The sequence below is a fragment of the Orycteropus afer genome, unplaced genomic scaffold (assembly GCF_000298275.1).
Source record: "Orycteropus afer afer isolate SDZICR_OR568_19922 unplaced genomic scaffold, OryAfe1.0 scaffold00085, whole genome shotgun sequence".
Lineage (NCBI taxonomy): Eukaryota > Metazoa > Chordata > Mammalia > Tubulidentata > Orycteropodidae > Orycteropus > Orycteropus afer.
Window position 1 is genome coordinate 3,195,328 of NW_006921672.1, and position 14,624 is coordinate 3,209,951.

Genomic DNA, 14,624 nt, shown 5'->3' on the forward strand with positions numbered 1-14,624 from the left:
CATCAGTAAATGAAGGTCTTGAAAGCTTTCTCTTTTCCATATGAGTAAGGCTGGGTTTACTCAGATGTTGCAGCTCTTTCCCAGTCCTATTTTGATAGCCTTTTAGCCTAAACAGACTATTACTAAAGGTGCGCGGTAATGTACCAAACAGTGTTTCTTTGCTGTACATAAGGTTTTCCCTGGCCAGTTCTTTGAGAAGTGGACAGCCTCTTCCTTCTTCCTAGTCTGTCTCAGTCTATAAGCTGGGCTGTTACCTGTGCTCCAGGTGCATCTCGCTGGGTTTTAAACACCAGAGGCTCAGCCTCAAAACTCACGTCTACATGTCACGACAGTAGGACAAACCGACAGACAAGTTTGTCTTGCTGTTGGAGACCTCTCGTATCACCCCCAACTGGGTCCCTGTGGCTGACCTTGAAAGAGTAGAAAATCATGTATATGAGAATATAAATATGAGTTAACCAGGCTGGTAAATTAACCAAAATAGCTACACTTGTATTTTTCAATAAAGTACTTATCAAAACAAAGAGAATGTGTGTTGCCTATCTGAAGACTCACTGCCGTTGAGTCGATTTCAACTCAGCGACGCCTCCTTGGGTTTCCGAGGTGGTATCCCTATGGAAGTAGATTGCCCAGTCTTCCTTCCAAGGAGTGGCCAGTGAGTTTGAACTGCTAGCCTTCTGGTTAGCAGTCAAATGCCTTAGGCACTACGCCACCAGAGCTCCCTGTCTGAAGACTCTAGAATAGTTGTTGTTAGGTGCTGTTACTCATAGTGACCCTGTGTACAACAGAACAACACACTACCCAGTCCTGTGCCATCCCCACAGTCCTTGCTGTGCTTGAGTCCATTGTTGCAGCCACTGTGTCAGTTCATCTTGTTGAGGGTCTTCCCCTTTCTCTCTGACCTTCTGCTTTACCAAGCATGATACCCTTCTCCAGGGACTGGTCCCTTCTGACAGTATGACCAAAGTAGGTGAGACAAAGTTTGGGCATTCTCAATTCTTTCTTTCTTTCTTTTTTTTTAATTGTGATTTGGCTAAAAAAGTAAAGAGCAAATTCACTTTCCATACAGTAGTTCGCATACACTTTGTCTCATGACATTGGCCACAATATACCACAATGCAACAGCTCCCCTCCCACTTCCTCCCCATAGTTACCTCTTCCCTGTGTCCATCCCTCCATGTACTCCTGCCCCCTAAGCTGTCTTCCTGTGCATAAACAGCCCTTCTTTCTCCCTTGATTGTTCTCTCCAAGGAATGTATCTACTCAACTCCTATGCCTGTCTTCTGTCTGGCATAGGAGTCCAACTCCTATGCCTGTCTTCTGCTTGGCTGGAAGCCAGAGGTGTGGGTTCAATTCCAGACCTGAAGGGCATCTAGGGGCCATAGTCTCACTGGTTCCACCAGGCTCTATTGGACCAGCAAACCTGGTCCCTTTTCCCAACCCCCAAATGATTTTGAGTTTTGTTCCACATTGTTCTTCCTCTCTATCCAGGATCTCCTACATAGGTCCCCTTCCTACTGGTTGACAGTGGTAGCTGGGCACCATCTAGTTCTTTTGGTCTCATAGTCGTATAGGCTGCAGATCAGATGGTGTACCAGTTGCTAGGACTAATTGTTTTCATGAATTTTTGGTTTTCTTCATTCTTCTTTGCTCTGGATGTAGAGAGACCCATCATAGCATCTAGATGGCAGCTTGCAAGCTTTTAAGATCCCAGTTGCCACTCGCTGAAGTAGGAGGTGGAACAATATTTTGTGTAGTATCTTATGCCAATTGAGCTTGATGTCCCCTGCGACTATGGTCCCAAGCCCACAGGTTCAACTACTCGCTCCCTCTGGGTAGCTGGTTGTGACCAAGCAGTAACTATAACCTTGCCCCTTGTCAGCTCCACTATACACCTGGGAATTCAGATCATACACATAAACTTATAGGACCCTTGTCTGCCAACCCGGTACATGTTCTTGGGTACATTCCCCACTTCATAGACATACCTACTACTTCAACCTGTCCACCCATCTATCCACCCACATACCCATGTTTGCCTTCACTGACAACGCAGCACTGTATGTGCAAAAGGGTTCATCTTTGTTGTCTGTACCTCCCATGTACCTCTCTATGTCCTTCTCTTTCTCAATGCTGAATATTCTCAATTCTAAGGAACATTTCAGCTTGACTTCTTCCAAGACAGATTTGTTCATTCTTCTGACAGTGCATGGTATTTTCAGTATCTTTCGCCAACACCACAATTCAAAGGCATCTATTCTTCTTTGGTCTTCCTTATTCCTTGTCCAGCTTACATATACATAGTGAAAGTACAAAGCACTATGGCTTCGGTTAGGCACATGTTAATCTCCAAAGTGACATCTTTGCTCTTTAACACTTTAAAGAGGTCTTTTTGCAGGAGATTTGTCCAGTGCAATATGGTATCTGATTTCTTGACTACTGTTTCCATGAGTATTGATTGTGGATCCATGTAAAATGAAATATTTGACAGCTTTAATCTTTTCTCGATTTATTGTGATTTTGATTATTGGTTCAGTTGTGAGGATTTTTGTTTTCTTTATGTTGAGGTGTGATCCATACTAAAGACTGTAGGCTTTGACCTTCCTCAGTAAGTGCCTTAAAGTCCTCTTCACTTTCAGCAAACAAGGTTATGTCATCTGCATATCACAAGTTATTAATGAGTCTTCCTCCATTCCTGATGCCATGCTCTTCTTCATATAGTCCAGCTTCTCAGATTATTTTCTCAGCGTACAGATTGAATAAGTATGGTGAAAGGATACAACCTTGACGCACACCCTTCTTGATTTTAAACCATGCAGTATTCCCTTGTTCTGTTTGAATGACTGCCTCCTGAGGTCTATGTATAGGCTCCTCATGAGCACAGTTAAGTGCTCTGGAATTCCCATTCTTCTCAATGTTATCCATGATTTGTTATGATCCACACAGTTGAGTGCCTTTGCATAGTCAATAAAACACAGGTAGATGTCTTTCTGCTATTTTTTGCTTTCATCTAAAATCCATCTGACATCAGCAATGATATCGCTCATTCCATGCACTCTTCTGAATCCAGCTTGAATTTCTGGCAGTTCCTTATTGATGTACTGCTACAATCATTTTTTAATTATCTTCAGCAAAATTTTACATGTGTTCTAAATGATATTGTTCAGTATTTTCCACATTCTTTTGGATCACCTTTCTTTGGAATGGGCACAGATATGGGTCTCTCCCAATTTGGTAGCTGTTTTCCAAATTTTCTGGCATAAATGAGTAAATGCCTTCAGCTCTGCATCCATTTGTTGAAACATCTCAATGGGTATTCCATCAATTCCTGGAGCCTTGTTTCCTTGCCAATTGCTTCAGTGCAGCTTAGACTTCTTCCTTCAATATCATTAGTTCTTGATGATATGCTACCTCTTGAAATGGTTGAACATCAACCTTTTTGGTACAGTGACTCTGTAGGTTCCTTCCATCTTCTTTTTATGTTTCCTGTATTGTTCAATATTTTGCCCATCAAATCCTTTGGTATTGTAATTTGAGGCTTGAATTTTTTCTTTAGTTCTTTCAGCTTGAGAAATACCTAGTGTGTTCTTCCCTTTTGATTTTCTAATTCCATGTCTTTGCATGTTATAATACTTTACTTTATCTTCTCAAGCTGGTCTTTGAAATCTTCTGTTCAGCTCTTTTATTTCATCATTTCTTCCTTTCATTTTAGCTACTCTCCATTCAAGAGCAAGTTTCAGAGTCTCTTCTGAAATCCATTTTAGTTTTTTCTTCCTTCCCTGGTCTTTTTAATGACCTTTTGCTTCCTTCATGTATTATGTTCTTGATGTCATCAACTTGTCTGGTCTTCCTTCGGTCATTGGTGTTCAATGTGCCAAATTTGTTCTTCAAATGGTCTCTAAATTCAGGTGGGATATAATCAAGGTCATATTTTGGCTCTCATGGACTTGTTTTAATTTTCTTCAGTGTCAACTTGAACTTGCACATGAGCTATTGATGGTTATTTTCCAGTGAGCTCCTGGCCTTGTTTTGACTGATAATATTGAGCTTCTCCATTGTTTCTTTCCACAAATGTGGTTGATTTGATTTCTGCATATTCCATCTTGTGAGGTCCACGTGTATAATTGCCCTTTATGTTGTTAAAAAGGTATTTGCAATGAGTAGGTCATTGGTCTTGCAAAATTCTATCATGCGATCTCCAATATCATTTATATTACCAAGCCATATTTTCCAACTAGTAGTGCTGCGTCTTTGTTTCCATCTTTTGCATTCCAGTCACCAGTACTTATCAATACATCTTGACTGCATGTTTGAAGTTAATAAAAATCTTAAATTTCTTCACCTTTCGCTTCAGTGGTTAGTGTGTAAATTTGAATAATAGATGTATTAACTGGTCTTCCTTATAGGCTATGGATATTATACAATCACTGACAGCATTCTACTTAAGGACAGATCTTGAAATATTCTTTTTGGCAGTGAATGAGATGTCATTCCTCTTCAATTTGTCATTCCCAGCGTAGTAGAACATATGATTGTCTGATTCAGAATGGCCAATACCAGTCCATTTCAGCTCACAAATGCCTAGGATATTAATCTTTATGAATTCTCTTTCATTTTGACACCGTCCAGTTTTCCTAGATTAATATTTCTCACATTCCACGTTCCAGTTACTAATGAATGTTTGCAACCGTTTCTTCCCATTTTGAGTTGTGCCTCATCAGCAAATCAGCTGCACCACTTGACTGTCAGTTTGTCACACTGTGTTGGCTTGGGTGTTACTCTGAGGCTAGAGGCTATGCCACTGGTATTTCAAATACCAGCAGGGTCACCTGTGATGGACAGGTTTCCGTGGAGCTTCCAGACTAAGACAGACTGGGGAAAAAAATGGGGCCATCCACTTCTGAAAAAAAAAAAAAAAAAAAGCTACTGTGAAAACCTTGTGATATATTACCAGAAAACTGTATGATATATTACCAGGAAACTTTATGAAGAACAGTGAAACATTGTCTGGTATAGTATCTGAAGGTGAGACCCTCAGGTTGAAGGCACTCAGAATACTACTGGGAAAGAGCTGTCTCCTCAAAGTGGAGTCAACCTTACTGATGCACATGGAGTAAAGAATAGTAGTTGCCAGATTTTAATGAATTCCCTGAGGCACATGTTACTTGATTCCATTGCCCAGAGTTTGGTAAATTATGTGTGGAATTGGACTTTGAATCTGCCTTTTTTCAACAAGCATTTCAAATTATTTGGATGCTAGATGTTTCAGAATCATAGTTCACAAAATTATATCGTGAGATTAAGAATCAACTGTTCCACTGGAGTTTTACTACAGCTACTAGATAGTACGTGATCTGAGAGTTTTAAATATCAAATGATTGTATAATATTATAACTGCTATTAAAACTCTGGCTTTGACATTAATATATAATTTCATGCTCATATCTCCATTCTACTTTTTCAGTATTTTGTTCAGAAGAATCTCATGGATGCCTAGAAAAATAGGATTTACTTAAATATCTATTTCCCAATTATTTGAAAATAGTCTGCAGGGATTTTTACTGATTTCCTTCAGTAATTAGTGGCTCTTTATTACCTAGTTTATTTATTTAATACAATTAACTTTGGGCAAGTTTATTTGTAACCCATTTGTAAAGATGTTTGAATAAATTGCTCATTTAAAAATCTCTCCTTAATCATTTTCATGTGTAGGATGAACTTTCTGATGTCAGCCAAGGAGGATCTAAAGCTACTACTCCAGCATCGATAGCTGCTTCGGATGTGGCAGCAATTCCTTTTGATACTCCATTAAAGGAGGATAATGAAGGATTTGTAAAGGCTGCAGATACACCAAATAAGTCTGAGATAAGCAAGCATATTGAAGTACAAGTAGCCCAAGAAACTAGAAATGTATCAACTGGTAAGTGACTCTGGTTCTTTATTTACCAGCAAAGTATTCTCTTAACCCAAATAATGTGGGCATGAGGAAATTTTTGGGGAGTAATGTTACCTGATTTACAAAATAGATAGATAATCCATTCTACTCATTTGTGTAAATTAACTTAAAATTACACAATCATTAACAGAAAAAAAAATGATTAAATGAAATTTCAGAGAAAAAAAATGTTGGGTGGAGAAAGTTGGAAAGTCTCAAAGGCAGGGAGACAATCCCGTTCTCTCCCCTGCCTTTAGGACATTAGTCTTTGTCATATATTCTACCCCTTACATTGTTGTTGTTGTTGTTATGTGCCGTCAAGTCAGCCCCTAATCATAGCGACCCCTCCTTGGGTTTCCGAGGCAGTATCACTACGGAAGTAGATTGCCCAACCTTCCTTCCGAGGAGTGGCTGGTGGGTTTGAGCCGCCAGCCTTCTGGTTAGCAGTCAAGTGCCTTAGGCATACACCACCAGAGATCCTACATAGGAATGAAAAAAGGGAGTTCTGGCTTAGGGATACACTGCACTGTGACCTAAGAAGCATGAATGAAAACTTTCTTTGGTTATATATTAGTTTCTAATGCTGACTCTTAACTGAATATATGACATATTGTCTAACCCTGTATTTCCCAGAACTTAGTCTTCAAAAGTTTTTTTGTGATCAGATGATGTATTTACAACCATAGGAACAACAGACTTTTCATGTAGGAGTCACTCACTGTCCAATATTTATGTCTTCTTTTTCTTTCCTAAGGCTCTGCTGAAAATGAAGAGAAGTCAGAAGTTCAGGCAATCATTGAATCCACTCCCGAGTTGGATATGGACAAAGATCTCAGTGGATACAAAGGCTCAAGGTACAAAAAATGTCAAATTAAGACATCTTTCCTTTCCCTCACTCTCATAAGCACCCAGTTCTTTGATTTCTGACCAGACAAAATGGATTCAACTGAAGAAATGTTAATATATTCCAGTTTCTATTAGTTTTGTGAAATGGTAGCTATTTGCAGCACTAGGGATCAGCTATTTGTAGCTGTGGAAGGATGGGGGAAAAAATGCACAGCCAAGAGATGTCCCATAATTTTGTAACTTGAGGAAACAGAAGAAGCAGAAGTGGGGGAGGTAACAATTTGAACAAACTTTTTCACCCCTCCACATCAGCAAGAAGAGAATGTACTTCTTTCAGAACGTTAGCCATCTCATTATTAGAAGAAAATTAGGTTCATTTTCCGTGGGAAACTTGTTTAATGGTGAGGAAAAAATGGTTATTGGAAATATTTTGATGTTCAGGAAAGTCAAACAGAGCTACTTGTTGTTGTTGTTGTTATGTGCCGTTGAGTCAGCCCCGACTCATAGCGACCCCTCCTGGGTTCCAAGGCAGTATCACTACGGAAGTAGGATTGCCCAACCTTCCTTCCGAGGAGTGGCTGATGGGTTTGAACTGCCAGCCTTCTGGTTAGCAGTCAAGTGCTTTAGCCACTATGCTACATTTTCTTTAATTTCTTCTGTAAATTTTATCGTTTATTAATTAGTAATGATCATAAGAATACATGTCATTTATTGATCACTGCTAGACATTGTTCACTATGCGGTAGTGTTAAAAGCATGAGTTCTAGAGTTATACTGTGTGAGTCCAAATCCTAGCTCAGATTTGAATCTTAAATAAGTTTCCTCATCATGCTAATATGCCAGGGTTCTTGTGAAGATTAAGTGAATGTATGTTCATTATTGTTGTTATCATCATTATTTTATATCATTTAATCTTATAACAACCTTAGGAGGTTTTCATTCCCTTTTTACAGGTAAGGAAACTGAGAATGATAAAGTTTAACTTACCCAAGATTAGTAGACTAGCAAGAGGTGGAGCTGGGATTCAAACCTAGGCCTGTCTGATTCCAAAGACTGTGCACTCCCCTTTATTGGTTACTGTTTTAAACAATGGGAGTGTAAAAAGTGGAATATGCTTCTCATCCCCCCTCTCCTAAGCCTGGAAGATGCGATTGCTGTTAACAGTTTGTGTGTTTGTTGTCATTTCATTTTAAATCAAATGGTAATACAAAACCATGAAAGACCAAGTCCCTTGCTCCCACCCCCTCCTCATGCTCACCCCCAAGAGGCAACCTCTGTGATTCCTCAGTTCTCTCTCTTCTGCTGTTTATCATCAGTTTTCTAAATAATTACTGTCCCTGTCTTGCTCAGCTGGAGTTTCATGAGAAAATTAAGTCCTTATGCCCTAAGGCATCCCTTGCATCTATGAAGTAGCTGACTCCTTTGCTATTGTACTAGCTATCTGCTTTCCTTGCATGAATTGAAAAACTAGTCACTCAGTTCATTTTTTGTGTTCTGTGGATCAGATGAGGAACTATGATTGAGAAGGGCTGCGTGCGACATTAGCGGTTGACTTTCTACAGTAGAAGACAATGAGGATATAACTCCTTAAATCACCATCCTGCCTTTCTTCCTCCTAATATAATTTTATCTCAAATTTTGCTTAACTTAGTATTAAATTAATATTCATTATTTATATCATTAAGAATTATTAATATTAATCACTACTTAGCCACAGAATATACTATGATTTTATTTCCTTTCTTTGACAACTTTTTGTTTTACTAGAATTAATAAAGCTTTGGGGCTTTTTTGTTAGTTTTTGTCTTGTTTTGTTTCTTCTGCTTAAGTTTCTATGACCTGTTAGTAATCTGTTGACAGATACTCTGCAAGTATGGCCAGACACGAAACCTACCTGTCTCTTAGAGTTCTCTCTCTCACCTGGGGCCTTTTATTCCAATGCTCCAATCTAGACTGTTGTCATGTTTGATCTTGGGATTTGCCCTCACTGTCATCCTGGAAATTCCCATCACCTCCCTCCTCTGTTGGATCCCGTTTCCTGGATCCCATGTCATCATCCTATTTCTTGATTTATACTTTTGTTTTGACACAATATATTCTTCACTAGTTTCCTGGGCAAAAAGTGCTTGGAAAGTAAATTTTTTGAGAACTTGAATGTGACAAATGTCATTTAAAGACATGATGGATAGTTAGGCTACACAGGGAATTCTAGGTTGGAAAATGTTTTCTCTAAGAATTTTGAAGCCATTGCTTCATTGTCATGTTGAGTTCATGTGATGCCCTTTGGGTTCTTTCTTCTTCATATATTCTCTCAGGAAGCTTTTAGGATTTATATTTTTATATTTATACCTGCTTTTTGTCATTTTAATTCATGAGGATGTATTTGGTTTAAAGGTCTTTTATTCATTGTATCTTCTTGTATATAGTAAGTCCTTTCAACTGGAAATTCATCCCCCCAGTTCTGAGAAAACTTCTCTTTATTTCTTCTCATTTTTGTTTCTCCCTCTCATTCTGGGTCATCTTAGGTTGATATTCAACCTTTTGGACTGATCCTAAATATTTCTTTTCTTCACTGTTTTGCATCTCTTTTATTTTCTGTTTTCTGGCTGATTTCTTCGACTTTTATCTTTCAAATTTCATTAATTATTTTTTTATATAAAAGCTTCTTTCTTTTTCTTGGTTGGTTACTTTTTATAACGAACATCCTGTTATTCTTTTATTTGTTGTTATGTGCCATGGAGTCAGACCTGACTCATAGCGACCTCTCCTTGGGTTTCCCAGGCGGTATCACTACGGAAGTAGATTGCCCAACCTTCCTTCCGAGGAGTAGCTGGTGGGTTTGAACCACCAGCCTTCTGGTTAGCAGTCAAGTGCCTTAGGCACTATGCTACCAGAGCTCCTGTTCTTTTACAGTTGCAACATTTATTCTAAGAAAATTAGTTGGGGTTTTTTTGCTTGTTTTCTTTTGCTGCCAGCATTATCTCCTTTTGCTTTGAGTGCCTCGCTTGCACTTTGCTTGTCTTGGGCTCTTTTTAAAGGCCTCCTTTAAATGTCTGGTGCTCTGCGGCACCATTCATTTTGCTCATATTTAAATAAATAACACTGATTCTGCAGTCTTTTGCCTGTAACATTGACGCTTAACTACCATTGTTCAGGGAGCTACAGTGGGAGAATAGAGTTCTCACCATCTCAAAATACTGCTTTTTTACATATGTTTGTTGTTGTTGTTGTTGTTATTTTGCCATTGAGTCAGCCCCGACTCATAGCGACCCCTCCTTGGGTTTCCGAGGCAGTATCACTACAGAAGTAGGATTTCCCAACCTTCCTTCTAAGGAGTGGCTGGTGGGTTTGAACCGCCAGCCTTCTGGTTAGCAGTCAAGTGCCTTAGGCACTATGCTACCAGAGTTTAGTGTGGCAAAATATATATACCATTAAATTTGCCATTTTAACCATTTTTAGTGACAGTTCAGTGGTATTGATTATATTCATAGTATTGTGTAGCCATCACTACTATTTATTTCCAAAACTTTTTCATCACCCCAGTCAGAAATCTTTGTACTGCTTCTTGTATTGTTTTCTGTTGTGTATTTCTTCTGGGTTTTTTTTTTTTTTTTTTTTTTTGCAGCCTCCTCCTACACGCTTATCTTCACAGATTCCTGCTACCTTCAAGTTTGGGTCTTTCAAGGTTTCTGGAAGCATACTTACCTCCTCCCCTACCCCAGAGGCTTGGATTTCAACTGTATGATCTGTTGAATCAATTTCTAGTGCTTACCCATCTGTTTTCCACCTTACAGAATTTTGTTCATATCTTGTGGGCTGGCCGTATCCTTATGTAATTCCTTTATCATTTTTGCTAGGTTTCTGAATTATTGGATGATAATTGCCTGTGTTCGTTCAGTCTACCATATTTAACTAGAAATCCTGTGCAGACTTTACTAATATAACACTAGTACACAGACATACATACTTTCCCCATCCCCCTTCCTGCCCTTGTCAAAAAGGTCTCATATAGGTACTGTTTTGCAACTTGCTTTAAAATATATATATATAATGGGTTTCTTTCCTTTATAAAAACCCTACTGTTTTTAAGTATAAGTTTTTAACTTTTCATTTTATATGTATATCCATAACTAATTTGTCCCCTGTTAATAACCACTTAAGGTCATTTCAGCTTTACTACTATAAAAATACTGCTCTGGCCATCCTTTTACAGACACATTTTTTTGTGTGTGCTTGGGTTTTTGTAGAACATTTTTGATATGGAATTCTTGAGTCATTGGGTATCTGTGTTTTAAATTTTAATAGACACTGTCACATTGCACTAACAAGAAAAGACTGAGTCAGTTTGTATCCCAGACAACATATAACATCAAAGCTAATGAGTTCTGGAACCAAACTTCCTGGGTTTGAATCCTGCCCTTTCCATCCATTTGCTATATGATCTCAGCAAATTCTTAACTTCTTTAGTTTCTCATCTGTAAAATTGGGGTAATAACAGCACCTACAATCTACTTTACATAGATCGCCTTATTTAATCCTCACAACTGCAAGAGAGTTAAATAAGGCAATCTATGTAAAGTACTTAGAACATGCCTGTTACAGAGCAAACTAGTGCTCTCTGCTAGCTGCCATTTATTTGTGTTTGCTGAAACTTTAAAACCAAAGCATTGTTTATTTTCTCCATCATTCATTCTGGGGAATTTAGAGGGAATTTCTTGGGGAACCACTGAGAAATCTTATTTAATTATATTTTATATTAAATATAAATTACAGGTAAAAAGTCCTATGTAGCACAGCCTAGCTATTCATTTTACACTGTCAAGAAAGTCTTTGTAATTTGTTAATTTGGTTTTATTGGTTTTGTCACGTAGCACTCCTACCAAAGGCATAGAGAACAAAGCTTTTGATCGCAATACAGAATCTCTCTTTGAAGAACTGTCTTCAGCTGGCTCAGGCCTAATTGGAGATGTGGATGAAGGAGCAGATTTACTAGGTATGGCAGCTCATCTGAAAAACTATCAAAGTGTTTTAGAAATAGATTTTTAAAAATGATTTTGTTGAAAATTCATTTAAAATGTCCCTAACCTGCTCAGTGGTACAGGATTATTACACTTTGAGGTAATTTCTGGAAAGGTTTTCTTTGAGGTCATTTAAGTTTTAAAAGTAAAAGTTCTTTACATATCAGTACATCTAAAATTGACCTGCACTTCAATTTGTGTTTTGATTCATGTAACAAAATTTATCAAACCTGCTATATTCCATGAACAACATTATATATAAGGAACAGAGAGATGTGTATATGGAAGTGTGTGTGTGCATGTGTAGGGATATGGATTGATGAATAGTTAGTTCTTGTTTTAAACAAATTCAGTAAATACTATTGACCTTAATTAAATAAGAGTAGAAATCATAACACTTCATTTTTCTGAGATTTTAAAAAATGTTATGTTTTAGCTCTCTCAGGAAATGTCATAATCATTTTAAAGTTTGTGTTGTTGAAGAACACATGATTTGAAAAGAAAACTGCATATTTGTCTTCCATTATTTATCTAGTGACCTTTGCCAAATATCTTAATCTCTCTGGGTCTTAGTTTCTTTGAAGGAGCTAGTCTCTAATTTCAGCAGTGGGCAACTGCAGTCCATGGGCTGAATCCAGCTCACCACCTGTTTGTGTGAATAGTTTTGTTGGAATACAATCATGCCCATTTTGTTTACTTATTGTCAATGTCTGGCACAGGTTGAATAGTTTACAACAGAGATCAAATGACCTACAAAGCCTAAAAGACTTATCACCTGGCTCTTTATAGAAAAAGTTTGCCAGGTCTTGTTCTAGGTGATCCCTAAAATTCCTTTCAGCATTAATTACATGATTCTGACTCTTGTGAATTAGCTTTGGTGCACTTTTCTTTGGTTTACTTTTAAGTCCTTATAAAAAAGAAACGATAAGCTGTAAGTCTTTATGGAAGCAGACTGCCTCATGTTTCTCCCACGGAGCAGCTGATGGGTTCAAACTGCCAACCTTTTGGTTAGCATCCCAATGCTTTAACCACAGCACCACCAGAACTCCTTTCAGATGTTACAGGAAAACCTAAACAAAGAGAAGGAAATCAAAAACCTATAGAAATCAAAACCTGTATCTTTAAGATAGATTTTTAGATACCAGTCTCCAAAAAAAAAATCTTGTATCATATGCTGTTCTCAAAAGATACTGTTTTGTCAGTTTTTATGACTATGCATCGCTTGCATTGATTTATGTTAAATTTATCAATTGCCAGTTATATCCTTGGCATTGAGAACTATTTTTTGAAGGAAACTTATAAGGCTTATCTGGGAAGAGCTCGCAATCTAGTAAGAAAGATTGAAAGTATGTAAATAGAAGTATTCAGAGTTAGATATAGACTATAGTGTTGTAGTACCTAAGGCACTTGACTGCTAACCAGAAGGCTGGTGGTTCAAACCCACCAGCCGCTCCTCGGAAGGAAGGTTGGGCAATCTACTTCCGTAGTGATACTGCCTCAGAAACCGAAGGAGGGGTTGCTCTGAGTCAGATCCAACTCCATGGCAGTGTATTGTGTTGTTTTGCATTACCAAAATTAAAGGCTAAGTAAAACATTGAAAGGAATTGAATGAGAAGAATATGATGGACCTTGAGACCAAAAGAACTAGATAGTGCCCAGCTGCCAGTGCCAGCCACTCAGGAAAGGATCAAAATTGGAGATCCTGGATAGAGTGGGAGGAAAAATGTGGAACAAAATTCAAAAACACAGTAATGACCAGAATTACTGGTTGGATGGAGTCCAGTGGTACCCCCAAGACTATGGCCCTGGAATACCATTTTGGCCTGGGATAGGACTCAGTTCCAAGGACTGGCTCACAGCCCAACAGTAGAAAGACTTACATGCAGAACACCCAACCCAGGGTGATGCATCCACCTACTCTAGGGAGATACACCCCTTGGAGCAATTGGCCGTGAGGCACCAGAGGCGCAGCATTCACATGGAGGGAAAGCTGGACAGACACGGGTGCAAAGTTAAGAAAGAAGGGCACAGGGAGGGGATGCGTCATAGGGAACGAAGAGGAGGAGAGTGGGTTATGGTTGGAGATGGTAATTGGGGTGTGAAATCAAATGTACACAAACTGTTGAATGTAAAACCAATTTTGCTCTGTAAATTTGCACCCAAAGCATAATAAAAAAAAAAAAAGAAAGAAATTGAATGAGTTGCATCTCTCAAAGAGGGCTAGAAAAGATAAATTCTTAAGGAATATTCTGGTTTGCATTTAAATTTAGACTTTAATTTTAGTTGACATCAAATTATAGATAAAAAGTTATTTGTAAAATTTGGTTTAAGAAACTGACTTCCAATTGGTGAGGGATAACCCAACAAAATTGAGAAGCAAATGTTAGAAAGAAGAATTTAAATTTTTGAAAAGTGTATTTTTAAGTTTATATACAAATTCACTTCTTTTGGTATATAGTTTTGTGAATTTTGACAAACTGCATAGAGTAACCACCACTAGAATCAATATTCACCACCCCAAAAAATTCCCACATGCTATCCCTTTGTAATCAATAGAATGAAGTATATTTTTAAAATGTGATTTGTATACCCTGTTGTTGTTGTTTGCCGTCAAGTCGGCCCTGACTCATAGCGACCCCTCCTTGAGTTTCCGAGGCAGTATCACTACTACGTAAGTAGGATTGCCCAACCTTCCTTCCGAGGAGTGGCTGGTGGGTTTGAATAGTACTTAGAAATAATGATTGTTGTTGTTATGGGCCGTCCAGTCGGCCCTGACTCATAGTGACCCCTCCTTGGGTTTCCAAGGCAGTATCACTACAGAAGTA

The 14,624-nt window shown here is 38.3% G+C and overlaps 1 protein-coding gene across 1 annotated transcript in view; it reads left to right on the forward strand.

Annotated features, from left to right (window-relative positions):
* SPAG9 (sperm associated antigen 9) overlaps positions 1–14,624 on the forward strand; it is a 177,290-nt gene that overhangs the window by 124,920 nt on the left and 37,746 nt on the right. Inside the window, exons 6-8 of the mRNA XM_007941865.2 lie at positions 5,713–5,920; positions 6,690–6,789; positions 11,653–11,774. Of these exons, the coding sequence (XP_007940056.1) occupies positions 5,713–5,920; positions 6,690–6,789; positions 11,653–11,774 (430 nt within the window). The remainder of the gene's footprint in view (positions 1–5,712; positions 5,921–6,689; positions 6,790–11,652; positions 11,775–14,624) is intronic.